At 41.1% G+C, this 26552-nt stretch overlaps 1 protein-coding gene across 1 annotated transcript in view; it reads left to right on the top strand.

The window, feature by feature from the left end:
- The window catches only part of LOC131233998 (protein SPIRRIG), a 56117-nt gene that overhangs the window by 16892 nt on the left and 12673 nt on the right, over positions 1 to 26552 (top strand). Inside the window, exons 7-15 of the mRNA XM_058230943.1 lie at positions 10359 to 10550; positions 10674 to 10739; positions 12958 to 13072; positions 14022 to 15202; positions 15811 to 16519; positions 16622 to 16724; positions 17197 to 18299; positions 18390 to 20040; positions 20489 to 23563. Of these exons, the coding sequence (XP_058086926.1) occupies positions 10359 to 10550; positions 10674 to 10739; positions 12958 to 13072; positions 14022 to 15202; positions 15811 to 16519; positions 16622 to 16724; positions 17197 to 18299; positions 18390 to 20040; positions 20489 to 23563 (8195 nt within the window). The remainder of the gene's footprint in view (positions 1 to 10358; positions 10551 to 10673; positions 10740 to 12957; positions 13073 to 14021; positions 15203 to 15810; positions 16520 to 16621; positions 16725 to 17196; positions 18300 to 18389; positions 20041 to 20488; positions 23564 to 26552) is intronic.

Here is a 26552-nt window from a genome sequence, read left to right as displayed (position 1 = left end):
TATAGGGAGCAAACCTATGGTGAAGACCATTCGCCCAAACCTCATTGAGGCGTAATCTAGGAACATGAATACCCGTATGAATCAGATAGAAGCTTCCCTAAGAGAAATCTTCGACATTTTAGGGTATGATCAGTCTCAAGTAGGGGGAATAGTCGAGGAACGGGTAGGAAATCATCGTAGAGGTTGTGGAGCACATGGCCGAGGGGTGGGCTGTGGAGGGGTGCGAAATCCGTAGCTTGCAGTCAAGTATTAAAACTGTTATGATGCTGATGAGAGGATTTTAAGGAGTATCAAAGTGGAGGCTCCTAGTTTTGATGGCCACCTTGACCTTAAGGCATTCCTTGAGTGGTTAGCGGACGTAGGCCATTATTTCGAATGGTATGAAGTGTTTGAGAACCGGCAGGTGCGGTTTGCGAAGATGAAGCTTATGGGTCAAGCTAAATTGTTTTGGACAAATACCGAGCATACGATTGAGAGATCAGGAGGTGTCCCAGTCGTGCATTGGGTAGAGATGGAGGTATTAAAGGAAAAATATCTTCCTCTCTCTTATCGTCAAAAGCTCCTTAGATTAGTGACTGGCATTACGTCAACGATTTATGTCGGTTGCAGATTACATAGCAAAATTTGAGGAGTACATGATGCAGTGCGGTATTCAGGAGGATCCCTTAGTGTTGCTGGTGCGTTTCAACAAGGTGGGTCTTCGCATGGATCTATAGCGTGAACTTATGACCCCTGCTGTGTGTGACTTGGATTAGGCATACCAAGTTGTACATGAGTTGGAGCATTACCTAAAGTCTCCTGTCACGAGACACTTTCAGTCCTGAGACTCTAATGTTAGAATTGGTTTTTAGGGAACCAAACCTAATGTTGGAAGTTAGCCTAGGGCGCAGGCTAGTGCACCGCTTAAGCCTAAGGATGATAAGGGCAAAGGTGTCCTTGGTGCCAATCCTGATAGTGGTAGTCACTTGAGATGTTATGAGTGCAGAGGTACAGGTCATTTCGCATACTAGTGCATGAAAAAGACTCGTGGTAAAGCTTTTGTCATAGGTGAGTCAAATGAAAATGTGGATGATGCAGGTGATTATGAAGTTGAGGAATATCACCCAGAGATAAGTGCTAGTGATTATGAAGAAGAACCAGAGGCTGCACTACTAGCTGTAGTTAGATGTGCTTTAGCGTAGGCCAATGAGAGTGATGCTTGGCGTAGAAGCACAATTTTCTACACGTTTATCAAGAGCAGTGACAAAAATTACAAAGTCATCGTGGATAGTGATAGTTGCACCAACGTGGTCTCAGCTAGTACAGTCACTTATTTAGGTTTGAAGCCTATCCCACACCCTCAACCCTAAAAGGTTTCTTGGGTTGATACATCTTTTATGCCATGTCCATCAGTGTTTAGTCTTCGTTCAGATCGGTTCTTATAAAGACATGTCGTGGTGTGATGTTTTGCCAATGGATGTATGTACATCATTCTAGGGAGGCTGTGGTTGTACGATAGAGATGTCATGATCTTTGGTCGCTCGAATGTGTGTACATTCATGCAAGAGGGCAAGAAAATCAAGATTAATCTGTTGCCACCCAAGAGCCCTATGAACAAGGCTAGGGATGTGAAAATGAGTAAGTCAAGTAAAGAAGAGAGGAAATCCAATCTGAAGTCTCTACATGTCATAAATGCAAACGAGTTTTTTTTTTTTTGAAAGATGACGAAATTGCATTAAAACCAAAAAAGATACAGCAGGAGAGTCTGCTGAGAGAGCAGACACAACAAAAACAAAAGGAAAAAGGAAAAAAGAAAGGAAAAGAGAAGGGAAGGGAATAAGGCAGAAAACAGACACCCCTAAATTCCTAGAAAGAGGAGTTGCTGTCTTTCAGCTTGTCATCGTTGCAGGACCACTCGATCAGACTGCGTTTGGCCCTGGACGAGACTGCCTCTGCTGAGTTGGAAGAGTCCCTGAAGCATCTTCCATTTCGATCTTGCCACACCGACCACCAAATCGCAAGAAGAGCCATCCTTCATATCCTTGTTTTCATCTTGCCAAGATTAATCCCATGCCAGGCGAAGAGAAGGTGGTCCACCGTTCTTGGGAGACACCAGCTGATGTTGAACCGATTGAAAAAATCAGACCATATGGAGGAGATGAATGGGCAGTGAAGCAGCAAATGATCGACCGATTCTTCATCACGCATACAACACAAGCAGATGTTTGGGAGCATCATTCCCCTTTTTTTGATTGTCAATTGTGAGGATCTTCTTTTTGCTAACAAGCCAGCCAAAGACCGTGAGTTTTGGGGGAATTGGATATTTCCAGTTGTGATGTGGATGCTGGCAGACACTGCCTCCCTTGCTGTTGTTCATCAAATTGTAGAGGGATCGAACAGAGAATTTGCTGGATTTTTCTGGTTTCCAGATTATGGAATCAGCTTCTTACTGGATGGGAGAAGTAGCATGAATGCATAACAGCAATTCCGTGAACTCCCTAATTTCCCAGTCATTGAGGTTCCGTCTGCAGACAATGTTCCAGACTGCAGTCCCGTCAGATAAACAGCAACAGTTTGCCACCTTGATATCTCTGATGGGAGATAAACGAAAAATATTAGGAAAAGAATCTTTAAGCGGCTTGTCTCCGATCCAGGAGTCGAGCCAGAACCGGATTCTCTCCCCATTACCCAGACTAAAACCCAAGCTGTTGAGAACCACCCCTTTCAACTTCGAAATATCCCTCCATATGGATGACGCTCGGTAGGTAGATGAGTCTTTTGTCCACCACCCATTCTCTGATCTCCCATATTTGCCTTTGACGATTGAATTCCAAAGGTTCCCCTCTTCCGAGCCAAGCCTCCAAATCCACTTCCCAAGAAGGGCACGGTTCATGATCCGTAGATCTTTGACCCTTGCACCTCCCATGTGGATCTGACTGCACACCTCTTTCCAGTTGACAAGGTGGAAGTATTTCTTATCCTCCTTACCGTGCCAGAGGAAATCCCACCTGATCTTATCCATGGATGACATCACTGAGCTCGGGCATCTGAATAGAGACATGAAATACAACGGGAGGTTGGAGAGCGCAGCCTTGATGAGAGTAAGACTGCCGCCCAGGGATAAATATCGACATCTCCATTTGGCCAAGTACTTCTCAAATTTAGAGATGATCTTGTTCCAATGGGACTTAGGGGGAGGGCCTATACATATGGGGAGTCCAACAAACGAAGTTGGGAGAGAGCTCGCGGAGCAGTCGAAGGAATCTGCCAGAATAGCGATTTCATCTTTATCCATATTCACACCGAAGAATTTGGATTTAGCCAGATTGACGCGCAACCCAGACACAGCCTCGAAGCATCGTATTGCGGTGCGAAGGTTATTGATCTTGACAGGATCGGCTTCAGAGAAAATGAGAGTGTCGTCTGCAAATTGAAGGTGCGTCAGTGGCCTGTCGAGACCTGTCATATTGATGCCGCTGAGAATGCCTTCTTGTTGGCCTTTTAGGAGCATTCTGGATAGGGCCTCCCCTACAAGGAGAAACAGAAAGGGCGAGAGCGGGTCGCCCTGTCTCAGGCCGCGAGAACCCCTAAAGAACCCTTTGGGTGAGCCGTTCAGGAGGACCGAGAAGTGGGCTGAATCCAAGCATTCTCCCATCCAAGCTCGCCACTTGCTCCCAAATCCCATTCTGCTCATCATGTATTGCAGGAATCCCCAATCAACGTGGTCGTATGCTTTCTCAATGTCCAGTTTGCATATAATGCTCTTTTGACCGGACCTGTAGCTTGAATCTAGACACTCGTTGGCAATTAACGCGCAATCGATGATTTGTCTGCCTGATATGAATGCGTTTTGGTTGGCAGAAATGATTTTACCCATGACCTTTCTTAGTCTAGAAGTCAAAACCTTAGCGAGAATTTTGTATGGCCCACCTAGCAGACTGATCGGTCTGTAATCTTGGAGTGACGCCGCCCCTGAGAATTTTGGAATGAGGGAAATAAAGGTGGCCCCGAGGCTTTTGGATAATCTGCCACGACTGAAGAATTTGGAAAAAAACTCCATTAAGTCCTTCTGAATGATGTTCCAGAAACACTGATAGAATTTGATGGGGAATCCGTCGGGGCCAAGGGCCTTGTCGCTGTCGAGGGAATCGATGGCCTCTTTCACTTCCTCCATAGAGAAGGGGATTTCAAGCGAAGAAGTGACAGCAGGGGGAAGGCTGTCCAGGGACAGGGAGTCCAAGCGTGGTTTGTTCCAGGCTTCACCTTGGAGAAGAGAACTGAAGTGAGCAACGACCTCATCCGCAATTTTGTGTCTGTCCTCGATCCGCACTCCGTTCACAACAATGCTACTGATCTTATTGCATCTGGCACGCATGATGGCCATGCAATGAAAATAGCTTGTGTTTTTATCTCCTTCCTTAATCCATGTAGCCCGGGACTTCTGTTTCCACGAGACTTCTTTTTCCAGGGCCTTGGCAGACAAATTGAATTAGCTCGATTCTTCTGACCATAGTGTCGGTGGACATAGGCCAATTTTCAGCTTCGGTGTCGATCCTCTGCAACTCAGAAAGGATCGAGTCCGAATCTTGTTCCCTTCTCAGAAATTCCTGCTGGTACCAATCTTTCAATATGCTTTTGAGATACTTGAGCTTTGCACATAGCCTGTAACTAGCAAATCCGTCCACCTGATAGCCTTCCCACCAATTAGAAATTTTTTGGCGAAAACCAGCTATCATGAGCCATGAGAGATCAAACCTGAAGGGTTTGGGGCCCCAGTTAAGGCAATCAATGGAGAGCTTGATTGGGCAATGATCCGACGTGGTTCTCGGAAGAGCGGCTTGGGAAGAAGAGGGAAAGAAGTCCAGCCATTTAGAGAATAGCAAGAATTTGTCAAGTCTAGAGAGGGCAGGGATAGTTCTCCTATTAGTCCAGGTGAATCTAGCTCCCAGAAGAGGGAGATCGACTAGCTCTTGATCTTTGATCCAACACGAAAAAGAAGCCATTGCGGGAGAGAGTTTGTTGCCGTGGGATTTTTCTTCGGGGTATCTGATGATGTTAAAGTCCCCAACAAGGCAGACAGGACCATCAAATCTGAGTCTACTGTTGCTGAGTTCCTCCTAGAATTCTTGTCTGTTGGCGTCTTGAGTGGGCCCATAGATTGAAGAGATAAGGCACCGAAACCCGGAAGATATCTGCTCCAAAATGGCCGAGACTGAGTAGGATCCTACCCAACTATTCTGCTGTGCCCATTGAGAAGATCACCAAGCTAGCAAGATGCCGCCCGCGCTACAAGATGTAAACGAGTTTGAGAAAGAGACTGAGGAGGATTCGACAATGTACGCATTAATGGCTAGAGAAGTTACACCTGAGGTTCATGTAGAGTTACCCCCGAGGTGACCCTACTTTTAGAGGAGTACAGTGATGTATTTCCTGAGGATTTACCAGATGAGCTTCCACCTATGCGGGATATTTAACATGCCATTGATCTTGTCCCAGGGTCTACTTTACCAAACCTTCTTCATTATAGGATGAACCTTACAGAGCATGCAAAGTTGAAGAGGCAGGTAGATGAGCTCTTGCGAAAGGGTCTCCTCTAGGAGCATGATTCCGTGTGCCATACCTAATGCCTAAGAAAGATGGTACGTGGCGGATGTGTGTGGACAGTAGGGCCATTAATAAGATCACGGTCAAGTATCGATTTTCGATACCGTGGCTTGATGATATGTTGGACATAATGGCTAGGTCCATTTTTTCCAAGATAGATCTAAAGGGCGGGTATCACCAGATACGCATACGCCCGGTAGATGAGTGAAAGACAACCTTGAAGACGAAGGATGGGTTGTACAAGTGGTTGGTCATGCCCTTTGGCATGACTAATGCACCCAGTACTTTTATGCTTGTGATGGCCTGGGTTTTGAGACCCTTCATGGGGTAGTTATCAGTGGTTTATTTTGATGACATACTCATATATAATACCACTAAAGAGTTGCATCTCAACCACCTGAGGCAGGTCTGTAGTGTCCTTAGGGTGGAGAGGTTATGTGCGTACCTTAAGAAATGTTTGTTCATGTCTGATAGGGTCGTCTTCATGGGGTTTAGAGTGTCGTCTGTAAGGATGCGAGCAGATAGTTAACTGGCTTGAACCGCGGATCATGCATGATGTGAGAAGCTTTCATGGCTTAGCTACATTTTATCATTGGTTCATTCGAGGATTTAACACTATTATGGTTCCCATTACTGATTTCATTCAAAAGGGAGAGTTCATATGCTCAATGATAGTAACTCTCGTCATGCGTCTTTCATAATTTTCTAAAGTCTTCGAAGTAGTATGTGATGCTTTAGGCATAGGTATAGGATGAGTGCTAAGCCAAGAGGGTCATCTAGTTGCTTATTTCAACGAGAAACCGAATGAGGCGAAACAAATGTATTTCACCAATGATAGAGAATTTTATGCGGTAGTGTAGTTGCTATGTCATTGGCGTCATTATCTTCTACCGTAAGAATTTGTCTTGTTTTCTGATCACGAGGCTTTGAGGTATTTGAATTCCCAAAAGAAGATCAACTCAAGGCATGCCAAGTGGGTAGCATTTCTTTAGGAATATTCATTTGTCTTGAAACATAAAGCTGTGATCGAGGATTAACCAGTCGATGCCCTTAGTAGGAGAGTGACATTGCTCAACTCCTTGAGTGTAGAAGTTGTCGGGTTTGAGCAATTAAAAGACGAGTATCTCATGTGTGTAGATTTTGAGAGAATATACTTGTCACTCTTAGGTGACCAGTATAGTTCAGGTCAGTTGCTTAAAGATGGCTTCCTTTTGAAAGGAGACCGACTTTGTATTACCTGTACTTGCCTCTAAGATTTCCTTGTTTGGGAGCTTCATGCTGGAGGCATAGTTGGCCATTTTGGTTTATATAAGACCATCGCCTTAGTGGAGGATAGATTTTATTAGCCAAGTCTTAAGCGAGATGTAGCCAAAATTTTAGGGCAATGTTGAACATGTCAACTGGCAAAACAGAAAAAGCAAAATATTGGATTGTACATGCCATTGCCAATGCTGCATGCCCCGCGGCAAGACATCAGTGTGGATTTCGTGCTTGGGCTTCCCAAGACAATTAAAAAGCACGATTCCATTTGTGTGGTCGTGGACCGTTTCTCCAAAATGGCTCACTCTCTCCCGCGTTCAAAAATCTCAGATGCGTCCAACATAGCCAATATTTTATTTGAGGGGGTGGTTTGATTACATGGTTTGCTTAAGACCATAGTGTCTGATAGAGATGTCCGGTTTACTAGTTATTTTTGGAAGACATTATGGCACATGATGGGCACGAGACTTCAATTCTTGTCTGCCTATTATCCTCAAATTGATGGCCAAACTGAGGTTGTGAATCGAAGTCTTGGAAATCTACTACAATGTTTAGTGGGTGAACACATAAAAACTTGGGACTCAGTCTTGCCTGTCGCTGAGTTTGCATTTAACAGTTCAGTTAATAAGTCTACGGGTATGAGTCCATTCGAGATTCTTAGTGGTTACAAACCTATACTGCCCATAGATTTTGTTACTTATGTTAGTCACCCAGAGGCCCTCGAGCTAGCCGATGCATTTTCCCATCACATTCATGAGTTGCATGCGAAGAATAGGAGGCAGATAAATGCTAGTAATGAACAATACAAAATTTCAGTTGACTTACATCGTAGAATTTAAGAGTTTAATGAGGGTGATAATGTAATGGTTAGGATGAGGCCACAATGGTTCTCACAAGGTATTGTTAAGAAGTTAACCATTTAAGATTATGAAAAAGATTGGATCCAATGCGTATGTGATAGATCTTCCACCTCATATGAGGATTACTTCAACATTCAATATGAAAGATCTAATGCCTTGTTCAAGCCATCCCATGGACCCTAATTTTGTTCCAAACCATTGGCCAATTTTTGAATTTTCTTCCCAACCTACACCATCTATGCCCACTATACCTGATGAAAGAGAAGAAATTGTAGATGAGCAAAATTGTTTCCGCTTGAGACCGTGGATTTTAGAGGTACTTGGTGAAGTGGAAGAAGAGATCATCATCTAACTGTACATGGTTGATGGAAGCAGAGTTGCAGAGGCTAGATCCAGATTTGTTGGAAAGGCATAAGCGTTTTATCTTGTTGGAGTCGAGCTCTTCTCAGCCGAGGGGAGTTGATGCGGACATTAGACCATTCAAAGTATATTAACGCATTAGGCGTGCATTACCCATGTCAATGTGATTAGATGACAGGTACGAGTTGGGTTTCTAGAGGTTGAAGACCTTACACATATGTTCGTGACGTGTGTAAGTTGCTTGGAGGAGATATTTGGACTGTTGGATTGCGATGATGGTGTGATCGACCGTTGTGTCGTCGTGTCCACCTTCATTGCACTATCATTGGGTCCCATGAGACATCTTGGAATTGAGTTTATTTTATGCAAATTTTATTTGTTTGAGTTTTGAGGCAGCGCGTGCACAATTCTTTGCGTGATTTTTTTTTTTAAAACTTTTTTTAGTAAGGGTATTTTGGTAATTTAATGTAATTCTGAATTTTTGAGGGTGTTTTGTCTTAAACGTCAAAGGTAATGCTATTTTATGTTTATGAAATAGAGAGCTTTTGCTTCTTAAAGGTCGGACGATTCCGTCTTCGACTTTCAATGATTGGATGAGGGCATGAGGCCTAGGGAAGTGATTTCCCATTTTCACCTTCTCTCCGTCTTTTATTTATTTTTCCTCAAGGTATTCTCTTCTTTAAATCTCTTGTCTTCCTTTTCTTCTAAACTCTCTTGATCTAGAAGCCGATCTCTTGTCTTTTCAATCCAAATCATTAAATCTTGGAAGATCTTGATCCCCACGTATATATATTTTGATCTTTTTCAAATCTCATCACCTAAGACCCTAGGTTTGAAATAATCAAAGAACCATTCATTTTTTCTGAATTTTTCAGATTTCCCAATCCAGAAAATTCATATTTCCTGGATTAGGTCCACTTGGATCGTCGGATGGACCCATTGCGTGACGAAAGTCCTATATTTCACCGGATCTGACTAAATTCAGATTTTAAGTTTCAATATAATGTGTTTGTGATGGATGGTCGTGATTATTGCTGAATTTTTCTTAGTTTTTTCTTGTTTCATGATGTATAATGCTGAATTTTTATTGTTAATGCTTGTATAAATCTGCCCATTTTAAATTCCGCATTCATTTAGGGTTGGATTAGGCCGTCTTATACCAACACATGACATATATTTATTAAAAAATAGTTGAATGGAATGAGTAGCTCTCTCTAGCCATGTCACTGTCTCAATGATAGATTGTTAAAACCATCCCATTTCATGGATGCTTCTTTATGAAAGTATGACTGTTGGATTTATTCATTTGAACTGTCTAATAAATGTCCACTAATCTCATACGCAGATAATAATTATTGTATAGTAGCTGCATTTATATAATATAAATTCATTTTGATTACTATTTGAGTGATTTCTTGTGGCATCACATTTATTTTGGGTTCCATTAAATGAGAACTTGTTATGTAATGCATTTCTTTTGTAATTTTTATATTCATAAACATGTAAAAAATGTTTTAAATATCGACGATATTGGCCAATATATCCCAGGATATATCTTGTATCTCACCTGTGTGATACGAAACACGTAGGTAGTACTGATATATCCCACCTATTCTATCCAATGAACATTTTCGATCTCCGATCCATTTTTTTTTTTGGTTGTAAATCAGTGTCAAATGGTTATAAATCTATGATTATTCATGTTTTCCATGAAAGATCGTGGATTTGGAGCTTCGATTTCGAGATTTAGAGAAATGGGCCAAGTTGCAGAAAATTAGGAAAATCGAAATTTCTCAATTTCTCACAAATCAGTTGCAATCTTTGTATCCAAACACAAAATCAAACATGTTTGTAACTTGATCTAGTGATTTTTGTTTTGTGTTTGAATGTATTGCTTGTGTTTCCATACATGTCTTCTTACGTTTATAAGTTATAAAATGACTTATGATTTAAGTTTTTTTTTTTTTTTTTTTTTATCATTATTTTCTAATTTAATGATGACACGGTGCCCCTGCCCCTTTAAGGGGGACTATTCCTTGCGGATGCACACAATCACCCGCCAACAATGTGCATTGGGTAATCCATGGGAAGGGGAATCAAACTCGTGTCCGTGGGGAGCAAGCCCACAACCGAAGCTGTTTGCCTAAACCCGTGACTGGTGAAAATGATTTATGTATACATATGCTTGCTGTGAACTGTAGTTTAAAGTATGAGTGAGGACTGAGGACATAACAATGTATGGATCTTTTTTTTTTTTGATAGATAAAAAATATGGATTTTGATTGGATCATGCAGATAGAGGGAAGTGTAGTGCATATTATGAAAGCACTTTCGAGCCATCCTTCAGCTGCACAGAGTTTGATTGAGGATGATTCACTTCAGCTTCTGTTTCAAATGGTTGCAACCGGGTCTTTAACTGTTTTTTCTCGGTTTAAGGAGGGCCCTGTTCCTTTGCATACCATTCAGCTTCACCGACATGCCATGCAGGTAAAATTTAGTTAGAATTAAGCTTAGCTATTTGTGCAATCTCGTAGGCTTCAATGATGAACTCTAAGTTAATCTGCATTTCTAATATTTTGATCTTGAGTTTTAATTTTTTGCTTGTCCCAGATACTTGGCCTTCTTCTGGTCAATGACAATGGAAGCACAGCAAAATACATTCACAAGCATCATCTGGTATGCCATTTCATACCTGATCTTCTCATGGTTTGCATGCATCCGTTTTGCTTTTTGTTCCATCTTTCTTTTCTGGGTTCACATGATTTGTTGTATGTAATGTGTATTGTTTCGAGTTAGAGCCTGGATATTACTCTAAACTCCAAACATTAATTTTTTCAGCTATTTATTTATGGTGAAGGCGTCAATCCTATATATATATATATATATATATATATATATATTGGTTTGTCTGGGATATCATGTCTCAAAATTTTGTGCTGTCTTCTTATACACCTAGGCATTTCTAAATATTTACTTCACATTGATGTATTGAATGGCCTGAGTGGTCAAATTTGGGTGCAAATGAATCTCGGAAAATGTCAATTTGATTGCCTGAAGCGAATTGCTTGTTCCTAAGCAGTGAGACATCCATTCCTAGTACGATTCACCGAATGATGGTAGATCACAGAATTAGCTCCTCTTTTTTTTTTTTTTTTCATTTCTTTTCTCTTCTCTTTTTTAGAGTCGTAATAGAAAATTTTGTTACAGCTAAAAGAAAGAGGTACAGAAGATAATAATGATGATGAGGGATCATACCCAATGACAAGGGAAAGACAACCACAACCTGAAGGAAACAATTCTTCTCGGTTGCTAAGGATAAAAAACAACCAAACTAAAGAACATGGCTCTAAGGCAGTAACAATCATCCGCTGACCTCAATCAGCTCCCTAGACCAATGCAGACCAGTCGTGAAGAAGATCTGGGATGGGAATCCCTTTGAATCTGGGATCAAGCAAGGCCCTGCTTTCAACCATGAGCTGAATTTTCCACCTAGACAACCAGATCGCTTCACCAATATTTCTTTATCCTCGAAGATATGAAGTTTTTTATGCTTTTGGATCCCCCAGATTATAGCCAAGGGAACCATTTTCTAGATAGTGTTACCTTGGGGATGAAACGGACTATCCCAGCCCACCATGCATTCCAAAATAGAAGCATTGATGGTCCAAGATACCCCAAAGAGCTTAAAGAAATGACACCAGAGTCCCAGACTTCTCTAGCAAACTTGCAATGGAGGAACAGGTGATTCCCTGATTCCTCACTCTCCTTGCACATAATGCCTCCTTTTGGAATTTCAATGTTTCCTTTTTAGGATTGTTGATGGCAAGGGTATTATTGGCCATGGTGATCCAAGCAAATGCTTAACTCTAGGCAGAGGCAGAATCTGCCACATTTTCACTAACGAAGACGCGGCATCAATGCAAGCATAAATGACTCGGAATCAGCTTCCTATTGCGGCCCATTTCCATATCTTCCTATTGTCGTTCAGAGGATCAGCTTTATTTAACACTGCTTTCGTAAACCATTTGTCATCTGTTTTTTGTGGACCCATAAAGGGAAGAGGGATTTACTCAGTCGTAGTCTTTCAACCCGATCAAGTTAGCAAGTTTTCTCATTAGGCATTTAATTTTCAACTTCAATCAAGACGATTCTGTAGCTTTTAGTTTACAACATCGAGACAACTTGCCCATTGCAGGGACTTTTTTGCATCCCTGCCCCTTGCATTTCCAAATTCTTGGTTGAATCCTGCTGCTCTGTCACCCTATTTGCTGGGGAAGCAGTTGCATGTGCCCTATAATGGGAGCTATTATTTTTTAGATTGGAAGCTTATTCTTGAATGTCTTTTCTGCATTGCTTTGGAAATTCTCTAAGGGGGTGTAATGGAGGAAAACTAAAACGTGGATATGGAAATGTAACCCAGAACCCTCAAAATGGAAATCAATGTTTCTGATTTTCCTTTCATTGTTTTTGTTGGATTCCAATTGTACATGGATTCCACATACAGTCAGCTCAAACTATCACCTTGTGTCTTCTCTGCATCAGAAATCGATTTAACTTCAATTTTCGGATAAATTGTTCACAGTTTTGAGTAAAAGCTCGTAAAAGGAAATAACAACCCCTCCCCCCCCAAACAAAAAAAAAAAAAAAAAAAAAAAACAGAGATTGTAGGCTTTGCACAGAAAAGTATAATCGGAGCTAGTAGTTCAGATTGTTTGCTATCTTATCAAGAGCTGTAAACATCCATAAATGTTTTGGAATGCTTATGAATTATATACCTGCATTTAAAAGACATGTTTCTGATTAATATTTTGTCTTCAAATCTTGGCATCACATCCTTGCGTGTACTGAAATGATATCTAACGAGGAGCTTCATTGGCCTTTTTTTTTTTAATAGATAAAAGTCCTTTTAATGGCTGTGAAGGATTTTAATCCTGAGAGCGGGGATCCTGCATACACTATGGGTATAGTAGACAGGCTACTTGAATGTGTGGAGTTGTCATATAAACCTGGTACGTACCCACTGATTTCAACTCCAGTTGCAAATGATGTTATCCTTGTTGTCTCACAATCAATCATAACACTTAACTCTGCATCACTCGACCATTAGGCCCCATTTCGTAGCTGCAAAAATTTAGTCGTTGACAGCCTGTCTAGGTCAAGCTCATCCAGGTCTTGTTTGGTTTGGTCATACTGTCTTGGACTAGTTGTTCTCATACCGTTTGTCAAGCACCTAGAATAAGGAAGGATTATTTGGCACATGTGGTTCATGTGCACATTGCACATTGAAACTTGGCACATGTACGTGCTTAGTTCTTGAAAATGTACAGTGACATACATGGTGCATGTGGGGTCCTTGAAGATGTACGGTGACATTTGCGATGCATGTGTGGTGCTTGGAGATGTATAGTGGCACATGTTTGGTGCCTGATGATGTATGGTGCACATGTGGCATATGCATCGCATACACAACTTGGCACGTGTCAAATGCGGCATATGAAAGTCAAACGAACGAATGAGGCATATTTCTGACGCTTGAAAATGGACATTGACACTTGTGGTAGGTAAGTCATACATGGCATGTGTGGTGCATGTGTACCTCAAGGGAATGGTCCACAGTATACCTTAACAGGGACAAGGTGGTCTCTACTTCTTGTAGTTGTAGGAACAAGTCCTCGAATGGTAAAAAAATGGACTACTTGTCCGTAACTATTTCGGTGTCCATGTAGGCAAGTTGTTGACAAATCATGGACAAGAGACGTGTGTCTGATTGGTTAGTCTGGGACAGAGCTTTTTGCTGCTAGCAAACGGCCCCTTAAAGTGGATTGATTTTGTGGTTCAGATAGTTCAAGTTATTTTAGTTGTAGGTTACGGCTTTAAAGTTGTTTGATGTTGGAAATGGTCTTGAATTGAATATGTTATTATTACTAATTTTTTTTTTTCTTTTCAAAATATTTGTAGAGGCTGGTGCTATTAGGCTGCGGGAGGATATACATAACGCACATGGCTATCAGTTTCTTGTGCAGTTTGCACTGATACTGTCCAGCTTGCAGAAGAATCAGGTTGTTCAGTCTGTCCATTCCCAACCTTCTTCTGAAGAAAATCTTCCTTTGGATGGTTCCCATGCATCATACGGTGGACCCCAGCAAGATTCCACCGGTAGAGGGGAAACCTCACCTCCGCATCTTTCTCCATCATTGTCCAGGTTGCTTGATGTTCTTGTAAATCTAGCACAAACAGGTCCTACAGAGCCTACTGGATCTGCTGGTGGAAAAAGCTCCAAATCTAATAATAGCAGGGCTAGTGCGAATCGCAGAAGTCGTACATCATCTTCTGATATGAACAGTGATGATATTTGGGAAAAAGGCAACACAAAAGTAAGAGATCTTGAAGCCATTCAGATGCTGCAGGATATTTTTCTCAAGGCTGACAACATAGAAGTGCAGGCAGAGGTTTTGAATAGAATGTTCAAAATATTCTCAAGTCATCTTGAGAATTACAAGCTTTGTCAACAGCTGCGGACAGTGCCTCTCTTAATCCTAAACATGGCAGGCTTCCCTCAGTCACTGCAGGAGATAATCTTAAAAATTCTTGAATATGCTGTAACTGTTTTGAATTGTGTTCCTGAACAGGAGCTGCTTTCACTTTGCTGCTTATTGCAGCAACCAATATCCTCTGAACTAAAGTACACGATCCTTTCATTTTTTGTAAAGCTCTTATCCTTTGATCAGCAGTACAAGAAAGTCTTGAGAGAAGTTGGTGTTTTGGAGGTGTTGTTGGATGACCTGAAGCAGCATAAATTTCTATCTGGTGGTGATCAGCATAATAAAGCACCCGGCATTCTGGAGATCCAGTCCAATTCAAGCAGTTTCAAGAAACATCTGGACAGCAAGGATGCCATCATTTCTTCACCTACGCTTAGGGGATCTGGTTCTGGGAAATTTCCCGTTTTTGAAGCTGAGAGGACTATTAGTATTGCGTGGGATTGTCTAGTCTCTTTACTGAAGAAAGCTGAAGCTAACCAATCGTCATTGAGATCGTCCAATGGTGTCACCATTGTTCTCCCATTTTTGGTCTCAGATGTTCACCGAGCAGGGGTTCTCCGAATGCTATCATGCTTGATTATTGAAGATGTCACACAGGTGGAAATTTTACCATCAGTAATTTCTTCTGCTACATTGCCTCGATAGGTTAAAGAGTTTCATTGATTGCATTGTTTAAAAGGAATTTCTTGTTGCCCAGACTTTTTGACCAATCTAAACTATTCTAGAAGAGGTCCATTTAGTTCCGCCTTTATCAAGAATGCGGATATATAGATTTCTGAGTGTCAGCAAATGTACAATTTGCTGATTCTCCCAATTTCTTTCATGTGGGACCAATGGTTCAGATATCCAGAATGCTGATCTGATGGGTCTCGTTATGGATGGGGATGCCCAAAGAAGCACCCACTTGGGAGGATCCTAATGTTGATATTTGGACTATTCTCCATTCATGTGGACAGTTGCCTTGCTTTGTCAACTATTGATTTGTAGGCTACCGTTCAATGGTCCGGGATTTTCTAATGTGGGAAACTTTGGGTATCCACCATCAATGGTCTAAATCACTGAACCAGGGGCCTTACGGGCAAGAAATTGGGAGCCTCAGTAAACTGTATGTCTGTTAAGGCCCAGGACCCTATAATTCCCTATAAGGTATATGGTTTCATATATTAATTGTTTGTCAATAGATGACTGAGTTACAATTGTACCAGGTTCATTCCGAAGAATTAGGTGCACTGGTTGAAGTACTAAAAAGTGGAATGGTTACTAGTGTTTCGGGATCCCAGTACCAGCTTCATGCTGATGCAAAGTGCGACACTTTGGGAGCCTTATGGCGTATCCTGGGAGTTAATTATTCAGCGAAGAGGGTCTTTGGAGAAGCCACAGGATTTTCTCTCCTGCTTACAACACTCCATAGTTTCCAGAGTGATGGAGGACATGATGACGATCAAGCTTCTTTAATGGCTCAGATGAAGGTTTTCAGCTTTCTACTACGTGTTATAACTGCTGGAGTGTGCAATAGTGCAATAAACCGATTAAGATTGCACACAATTATATCATCCCAGACATTCTATGATCTTCTTTGTGAGTCTGGTTTGCTTTGTGTGGATTATGAAAGGCAAGTTATCCAGCTGTTGCTGGAGCTTGCGCTTGAAGTAGTGGTTCCACCATCCTGCATCTTGCAAGCAGAGAACACTCCATCATCTAATACCATTGAAGCTGGATCGGCAAATTTTCTTTTAGGATCTTCATTGGGTGCTTTTAGGCCTGATAAAGAGAGGCTGTATAATGCTGGCGCTGTGGGAGTTCTGATTCGTTTTTTGTTGCATGTTACTCCAAAGGTGCAGCTAGAAGTGCTAAATTTCATTGAACAACTTGCCCGTGCTGGCCCTTTCAATCAGGAAAACCTGTCTTCTGTTGGTGAGAGTCATCACCTTGTGATTTTGTTTTGTTTTGTTTTGTTTCTTTTACCTGATCTGGAAAAAAAAACTTCTTCATATTTGTGATTTTCTTGTGATTTAGGTTGCGTGGGTTTGCTACTGGATACCATCCGTCCATTTCTCGGGGGCTCATCACCATTGCTTATACATGCATTGCAAATTGTGGAGGTGCTTGGGGCATACAGGTATCTTGTGGGGTTCATAGCTCCAAGAGTCCCGCTTAGGAGTAGGGTTTCAAATCTGACATTGCCAATGGGGCACCTCTATGTGAGATCAGGGATTTTCATCAGGTGGGCGGGCCCCACCGTTTTTATGTGTCATGGACCAAAAACCAGGCTGTTGGTCATTAGGCAGCCACATCTCAATGTTTATCGTGAACCATTGGTGGTTCTTTTTAGCTGTCCATTTTCTAAACGACTGGACTAGCCTGGTTTTTCAGGTCACAATGTATTCATGGTTGGGCGATGGGCCGACCTCTAGGATGGCCAGGATCTTTCTAATGACTGCCTCATTGACATTTGGTGCAAATAGCATTTGAGATCATGCTCTGCCAGCAGCCTTTATATTTCACTATATCCAAATGATGTCTGATAATTTTTGTCGAGTTTTGAAATGCTTATTTAATTACTTGTTGACTGACATAACATTTGCTAACAGGCTGTCTTCATCAGAGCTCCGAGTGCTTGTTAGATATATACTACAAACGAAGAATTTAAATTCAGGCCATATTCTCGTTGATATGATGGAGAGATTAATTCAAATGGAAGACACGGCCTTGGAAAATGTTTCTCTTGCACCTTTCGTGAAGATGGACATGAGCAAAATTGGTCATGCTTCTGTTCAAGTATCTTTAGGTGAAAGAACATGGCCTCCTGCTGCTGGATATTCATTTGTTTGTTGGTTTCAGTTCCGCAACCTCTTGAAAAATCAAACAAAGGAACCAGAACAACCATCTAAGACCAGCTCTTCTAAATCGAAGAGTACCTCTAGCAGCAATGCTCTCCGGATTTTCTCTGTTGGTGCGTTGGAAGATGGAAACACGTTTTATGCAGAGCTTTACCTTCAGGATGATGGTGTTCTCACCCTTGCAACCAGCAGCTCCTCCTCACTATCATTCCCCGATCTTGATCTGGAAGAGGGAAGGTGGCATCACCTTGCAGTTGTTCACAGCAAACCTAATGCGTTGGCTGGACTTTTTCAAGCTAGTGTAGCATATGTATATCTCAATGGGAAGCTGAGACACACAGGAAAGCTAGGTTATTCTCCCTCTCCTGTTGGAAAACCACTGCAGGTCATTATTGGGACACCTGCTACCTGTGCAAAAGTTACTGAACTATCTTGGAGGCTCCGCTGCTGCTATCTCTTTGAGGAGGTGCTCTCTTCTGGCAGTATTTGCTTCATGTACATTCTCGGCAGAGGCTATAAGGGGCTCTTCCAAGATACGGACCTTTTGCAATTCGTTCCTAACCAGGCTTGTGGTGGGGGCAGCATGGCCATCTTAGATTTATTGGATGCCGAGTTGCCTTCGGCTTCTAATATCCAGAAGATTGATAGTGCTGGAAAACCAGGGAGCTCTAAGGCGGATGGAAGTGGAGTCGTTTGGGACTTGGAAAGATTGGGAAACCTCTCATTGCAGCTTTGTGGGAAGAAGCTCATATTTGCATTTGATGGAACCTCCTCTGAGGCTTTCCGGGCATCTGGGACTTTATCCATGCTAAATCTAATTGATCCAACATCAGCTGCTGCTTCACCTATTGGTGGTGTGTGAATCCTCAACTAATTTTTTTTTTTCTTTTAGTACTTGAAAAATGGGACAACTGGAATTACCTTTTCTGTTCTTTGATTTACAGGTATACCGCGCTTTGGTCGTCTTCACGGAGATATTTATATCTGTAGCGAATGTGTTATTGGAGATAGCATCCGAACAGTTGGTGGGATGGCCGTCGTCCTTTCTCTTGTTGAAGCCGCCGGAACCAGGGATATGCTGCATATGGCTCTGTCTTTACTTGCTTGTGCACTTCATCAGAGTCCTCAGAATGTGCATGACATGCAAGCATGCAGAGGATACCATTTGCTTGCTCTCTTCCTGCACCGTAGAATGTCTTTGTTTGACATGCAGTCTCTTGATATCTTTTTCCAAATTGCAGCATGTGAAGCTTCTTTTTCTGAACCTCAGAGGTTGCAAGGGACTCGGACTATACTTTCCCCTGCTGGATCCATTCAAGAAGCCAGCTACGAGGATCTTACTTTGTCAAAGTTTCCTGATGAGCTTTCATCGGTTGGATCACATGGAGGACTGGATGATTTTTCTGTACAAAAGGATGCACTAAGTCATATTTCAGAGCTTGAAAATGTTGATTTGCAGGCAGAAACTTCAAACTGCATTGTATTATCAAATGCTGATATGGTTGAGCATGTCCTGTTGGACTGGACCTTGTGGGTTACTGCTCCTGTTTCGATTCAAATTGCACTTCTTGGCTTTCTTGAGCGGCTGGTATCTATGCATTGGTATAGGAATCATAACCTTACAATCCTGCGCCGAATTAACCTTGTTCAACATTTGCTAGTAACTCTGCAGAGGGGTGATGTTGAAGTGCCTGTTTTAGAGAAACTCGTTGTATTACTAGGTGTCATTTTGGAGGATGGCTTTTTAACTTCTGAACTGGAACATGTGGTCAGGTTTGTGATTATGACATTTGACCCTCCGGAGCTGACACAGCGTCAGCAAATTGTTCGAGAGTCGATGGGAAAACACGTCATTGTGAGAAATATGCTACTTGAAATGCTTATAGATTTACAGATGACCATAAATACTGCAGAGTTGCTTGAACAATGGCATAAGATTGTTTCATCCAAGTTGATCACATATTTTCTTGATGAAGCTGTCCATGTGACCAGTATGAGATGGGTAATGACTCTTCTTGGGGTTTGTCTTGCATCTTCTCCTACATTTGCACTGAAATTCCGTACCAGTGGAGGTTATCAAGGCTTGGCACGTGTGCTTCCGAGCTTCTATGATTCTCCAGAAATATACTACACCCTCTTCTGTTTAATATTTGGCAAGGCTGTATATCCAAGACTACCAGAGGTTCGAATGCTAGATTTTCATGCCCTTATGCAAAGTGATGGAAGTTATGGAGAACTGAAGTTTATGGAGCTTTTGGAGTCTGTGATTGCTATGGAAAAATCAACATTTGATAGGTTGACCATACAATATATGCTTGCTTACCAAAATGGTAACCTTTCACAAAGCAGTGGTAGCTTGGTCGCAGAGCTTGTAGAACCAACGACAGACATGGCTGGAGAGCTTCAAGGTGAAGCTCTGATGCACAAGACATATGCAGCGCGTTTAATGGGTGGGGAGGCTGCAGCTCCTGCTGCTGCTACATCAGTTCTGCGCTTCATGGTTGATCTTGCAAAAATGTGCCCCCCCTTTTCTGTTGTTTGCAGGCGTGCCGAATTTCTAGAAAGCTGTGTGGACCTATATTTTTCTTGCGTAAGGTGTGTATTGATATATACTCTATGGTTCTCAGATATGCTTTGCTTTGTTCTGATGAAATTGTTTGGACTGTATATAGTAGCATTTTGGTGTACTGACATGGCTTTCCCAAGTGTTCTTACTATTTAGTGTGCTTGATGTTTTGGGCCGCACAGGAAATGGGATCCACATTAAGCAGGCTAGCATTTTCCACCTTTCGGGCCTAAATCTTGGTTAAGAACATGAATAGCCCTGTTCTTATCTCAACCACGATTTGATCCAATTCCATTATGTTGGCCTTGGGAATGGAAAACACCCAAATGTAGCAGTATATCGGTCTTAGGAACTTCAAACACCCGAACACACCCTTTGTTTTAACTTGTGTTTCTGAACCAAAATTGGATCTTCAAGTGCCATAGTTATTTGTTACAGATTTTACCTGCTCGTTACTGATTGTTGTATGCCTTTCAGGGCTGCTTGTGCAGTGAAAATGGTGAAAGACCTATCTATAAGAACAACAGAGGAGAAAAACATGAACGACCCTGATGATACCCACAGTTCTCAGCATACATTCTCCAGCCTTCCTAATGAACATGAACAATCTGCCAAAACTTCCATAAGCATTGGAAGCTTTCCTCAAGTGCAGAAAAGCACAAGTTCTGAAGATATGTTTGGGCTGCAGAATGATTTGGGAGATGATAAAGCGGAGAAAACAGCCAGCATATCCCATGTGGAATCAAGCAAGCTGTTCAAGGGAGAAGATAGCCAGAAATTTCAAAATTTGGATGTTGAAAGTCTTGAGCAGGTGTCCATGGTCACTTCCATCACCGACAAATTCGGTTTTAGTAACACAAATGGGACATCTAATGCCATTCATGGGACAGAGTCATTTAGTTCTGCATCTGTAATTGTGCCTGATTCTCCTGATTTTTCTGAGAAATCGGGTTCTAAACCACCGGTCACACCCTCCTCATCACCAGTTATTGCCTTGACATCCTGGTTGGGCAGTACAGGTAATGATGAAACAAAATCTCTACTAACGGCTACTCCATCAATGACATCTTCAGTGTCTGTGAGTGAATTTGAGGCATCACAAGATTTAAAGACCACCTCTCAAGGATCATCTGCTGTAAACACATTCTTTGCTATCAATCCGGAGGTTCTACTTGAAATTGACAACTCTAGTTATGGAGGAGGTCCATGTTCTGCTGGAGCGACTGCCGTTTTAGATTTCATTGCTGAAGTTCTTGCTGACATTGTGACGGAACAGATCAAAGCGACACAGATTGTAGAGAGCATATTGGAAGCTGTTCCTTTGTACGTCGATGCTGACTCTGCGTTAGTGTTTCAGGGTCTGTGCCTCAGCAGACTGATGAACTTTCTGGAACGGCGCCTATTGCGTGATGATGAGGAAGATGAGAAAAAGCTTGATAAGAGTCGTTGGTGTGCAAACTTGGATACACTATGCTGGATGATTGTGGACCGTGTATATATGGGTGGTTTTCCTCAGCCAGGTGGAGTACTGAGGACGCTGGAGTTCTTATTGTCCATGTTACAGTTAGCTAACAAAGATGGACGGATTGAAGATGCCGCACCCATTGGAAAAGGTCTTTTATCCATCACACGGGTAAGCAAGCAACTGGAGACTTACATACTTGCAATTTTGAAAAATACAAACCGAATGGTCATGTACTGTTTCCTGCCTTCGTTCCTGATCACCATCGGAGAGGAGGACTTTCTTTCATGTTTGGGCTTGCAAATTGAACCTAGGAAGAGCTCGCCCCTGAACGCTTTGCAAGATGAGTCAGCCATCGACATCTGCACAGTCTTACAGTTGTTAATTGCTCACAAACGACTTCTACTCTGTCCAAGCAATCTTGATACCGATCTCATTTGCTGCCTTTGTGTAAATCTAATTTCTCTTCTCCGAGACCAGAGACGAACTGCACAAAGCATGGCGGTGGATGTGATCAAACATCTGCTGCTGCATCGCCGTGCTGCACTGGAGGAATTGCTTGTTTCGAAGCCAAACCAAGGACAATGTTTTGATGTTTTGCACGGAGGTTTTGACAAGCTGTTGACAGGAGGTTCTTCAGCCTTCTTTGAGTGGCTTCAGAGATCTGAACAGACAATCAACAAAGTGTTAGAGCAGTGTGCTTCTATTATGTGGGTGCAGTATATTGCTGGGTCTGGAAAGTTTCCTGGGGTGAGAATAAAAGGCATGGAGGGTCGCCGAAAACGAGAGATGGCGAGGAGATCACGGGATGCTTCAAAGCTGGACTTAAGACATTGGGAGCAGATGAATGAGCGGAGATATGCACTTGAATTGTTTCGTGATGCGATGTCGACTGAGCTTAGACTTGTTCGTCAAGATAAATATGGATGGGTTCTACATGCTGAGAGCGAGTGGCAAACCCATCTCCAGCAACTTGTACATGAGCGAGGAATATTCCCACTGTGGAACTCCTTAGGGCTAGAATCTGAATGGCAGCTTTGTCCCATTGAAGGGCCATATCGAATGCGGAAAAAACTCGAGCGTTGCAAATTGAAAATCAATACAATTCAAAATGTTCTTAATGAACCATTTGAATTGGATAAAGCCATCATGACAAAGGAAAGAAATGAAAGCGGTCTGGGTGCTTCTGAAAGTGATTCTGATTCGTTTTTTCATCTTTTATCTGATTCTGCAATGCAGAAGAGTTTTGATGGTGGGGAGTACGAGGAGTCTTCTTTCAAAGAAGCAGATGATTTTAAAGATGGTGATTCCGCATCTGCTCATCTAGGGTGGAATGATGATAGGTGTAGCAGTATAAATGAAGCAAGTCTTCACTCTGCTCTGGGATTTGGGGCCAAGTCCAGCGCTGTTTCTGTCCAAATAACTGATAGTGCAGTTGCAAAATCTGAGTTGGGTTCTCCAATTCAGTCTTTTGTTAAAATTGATGAAACTAAAACTGCAGAAGATAAATCAGATCGGGAGCTAAGTGATAACGGTGAATATCTAATTAGACCTTATCTTGAGCCCCTCGAGAAGATAAGGTTCAGATACAATTGTGAGCGTGTTGTTGGTCTTGACAAGCATGATGGTATATTTCTCATAGGGGAGCTCTGTTTATATGTAATTGAGAACTTTTACATAGATAACTCTGGGTGCATATGTGAAAAAGAATCTGAAGATGAACTCTCAGTAATTGATCAAGCTTTGGGTGTTAAGAAAGATGTTACTGGCAGCACGGAATTCCAGTCAAAATCACCTTCTTTCTCTGGTGCGATGACAGTCAAGGCATCGGGTGGGGGAAGAGCATGGGCATTCAATGGAGGTGCATGGGGAAAGGAGAGAGTTTGTACTAGTGGTAGTCTGCCTCACCTATGGCGTATGTGGAAGCTTGATAGTGTTCATGAGATTCTGAAGCGTGATTACCAGCTGCGTCCTGTTGCTGTTGAGATATTCAGTATGGATGGTTGTAATGATCTTCTGGTTTTCCATAAAAAAGAGAGAGAAGAGGTGTTCAAGAATTTGGTTGCTATGAATCTTCCACGGAACAGCATGTATGCTTCTCACCCTTATGCCTTCGTGGTTCTAGTTTTGTTTGATAACCCTGATTTAGTATTAATTTGGTGTCACCTGTCCTTCTCTAATTCATGCATTTTTGGATAACTTGTTAATTATGTTTTTGCTATTCTACTCAAATATAAACGTCAGTTACGTCACAAAGTGAAATTTGGCTTTATGACATGCGCGTCTATTTTATGACATCTTTCCTCTGTCCTTGAACGCTCTTCTTGATAACTTCAGTGTAAAGCTATGTTCTGTTCATGAAAAATCACTCCTTTTATGTGTTCTTCTGGATAAAATAATACTCCAGTCTCTATGTTATTTTGTGAGAAATCCAAAGTAGTGTTTTAAATATCGATGATATCGGCCGATATATCCCACAATATTTCTTGTATCCCACCTGTGTGATACGAAACGCACAAGTAGTGGGATATATCCCACATGTTCGATCGAGTGAGCATTTTTTTTAATTTAAATTTTATTTTCGATCATTTTTTTTTTTTTGTAAATCAGTGTTAAATTGTTACAAATCCATGATTTTTCATGTTTTGCATGAAAAAATCATGGATTGGGAGCTTCGAGTTTGAGATTTGGAGGACCAAGTAGTAAAAAATTGAAAGAAATTAAAATTTTTCCAATTTCTCACAAATCGGTTGCAATCTTTGTGTCCAAACATAAAATCAAACATGTATGTAACCTGATTTAGTGATCCTTCTTTTACTTTTGAATGTATTGCTTGTGTTTCCACACGTCTTCTTACATCTATTAATTATTTGAATAAACTTTGAATATACTTGCATCGATTCAGTTAGACAATGCATAGATTAGGACCCCATACAAAGAAAACCTATTATGTTTACTTGTTTTTTGTTTTTTATTTTTGTTTTTGTTTTTTTTTTTTTTAAATGTTTTGATTTGTAAGTGTGTATTGATGTCTTTTTTAACAGTCATTGAAATTTCATTGAAAAATTCGACCAATTTCCAATGTTTCCCCATGTTTCCAACATCAGCGATGCATTACGCGATACAACCGATATATCCCATGCTATAACCAATATGTATCCATATCCCAATTGTGTGATACGTAACGTGATACCGATATTTCAAACACTGGTAAGAGGTCCTCTTTAATTTATTTTTTAAACAGTGTGAGGCCTAACATGCTGATGTTAGCACCTTAAACCGCTCTTAACACATAATCTCCCCAAATATAATAAGTGAGACTTCTCTTGTGGACGAGTATACTTTTACTAAACCATTGCGTATTTGTTGAAGAACTGAGAGAACTCTATCTTCAGAAGTGGTGATACCTTGCTATAAATATGCTTTCCATATCGTTTACGCATAATGTATCACACCCTTGGGATACAAATACATATCAGTTATCGCACAGGATGTATCGGTTGTATTGCATAATTTATTAATATTGTTGGGAAACATGGGGAAATATTGAGAAATTGGTCGAATTTTTCAATGAAACTTCAGGGAATGTTAGAAAAGATACCAATATGTTCACTTATAAATAAAAAAAATCATAAAAAACCAGTGCACATAATAGGTTTCCTTTGTATAAGGTCCTAATTTATTCGTTGTCCAACTGAACTGACGCAACTATATTTAAAGTCAATTCATAAATTTTTATAAATGTGAGAAGACATGTATGGAAACATAAGCATTACATTCAAAAGCAAAAGAAGTAGATTATTTTTTAACATGTATGAAACTTCAGGGAATGTTATCAAAGATACCTGTGGATTTTGAAATTTCTTTTATTTTTTAACATTTTAAATTATTTTTTAATTAAAAAAATTTATTTTTTCCCAAAAAATCCTCAGAGTTATTGCCAAGAATGTGTAGATCAAGTTATTTGCATGTTTGATTTCGTGTTTGAACACTAAGATTGTAACGTATTTCGAAAAAAATGGGGAAATTTCGATTTTTCTTCAATTTTTTGCAACTCAGCCCATCTACCACAAATCTCGAAATTGAAGTTTCAAATTCATAATTTTCATGTAAAGCATGAAGAATCATAGATTTCTTACCATTTGACACTATTTACAACATATAAAAACAAAAAAAATAAATAAAAATGAATCAAAACTAAAAAATATGCACCTTTTATAATCTGGCCCCATGAAGCTTCCAATCACGATTTCAAAGATTGTGAAGATTTTCTTCTGACAAATTTGAGTGGACTGGTTGAAATCAGCTTACAATGGACTAGGAAGTAGGAATGTTTTTAAAAAAAAGAGGATTTTCCAGATAAAACAGTGCCAATTTCCTTTTATCCCTTTCAATTTTGCACTTGGTATCGATATATTGCACGATACATTAAGAATTTATAAAGGGGGAGTGGATATATTGCACGGTATCACAATATTGTGCGATATATTGCACGATACATTAAGAATTTATAAAAGGGGAGTGGATATATTGCACGATATCGCGATATCGTGCAATATATTGCATGATACCATGATAAATGGATACTAAAGCTGGGTTTTGTATCACCCGGTTGCTATAATCGATATATCGTGGGATATATCAGTGATACTGTAAGAAGAGTCTACTTAAAGAAAATCCGACGCTATATGTCAGAGGGTATCCAATAGGTTGGCTTCTGATCAATTTCTATCAGGTCTTTGGGAGAGCTGGCGAGGTAATGGAAGTGGTAATCCCTTGGTTTCGTGACTTAGGGGTTCCAAGGGGTTTTGCTTACATTCCGATGAGCAGAGAGGAAGAGTTGGAGGAAGTGATTAACATCCTCAACGATAAGAGCTTTTCAGGGAGGTGGATGCATGTGCAAAAGGACTGCCATTACCAGCTTAAACCCATCTCAACCTTGGAGGTATGGATTTGGTTTTCCCCCCTTCTGATGTAGGTTTTAGCCTTAGTAGTGGTGGTTTCCCTCTTCTTTAATAGGAGGAGGTTGAAGGGCAGACTGATAGAACAGAAGCCCAAGAGCTTCTTTCGGGAAAGTCA

This window comes from Magnolia sinica, chromosome 18 (assembly GCF_029962835.1).
Source record: "Magnolia sinica isolate HGM2019 chromosome 18, MsV1, whole genome shotgun sequence".
Taxonomy (NCBI): Eukaryota; Viridiplantae; Streptophyta; class Magnoliopsida; order Magnoliales; family Magnoliaceae; genus Magnolia; species Magnolia sinica.
The sequence above is the reverse complement of the archived record's forward strand: the minus strand, read 5'-3'. Positions and strand labels throughout refer to the sequence as shown.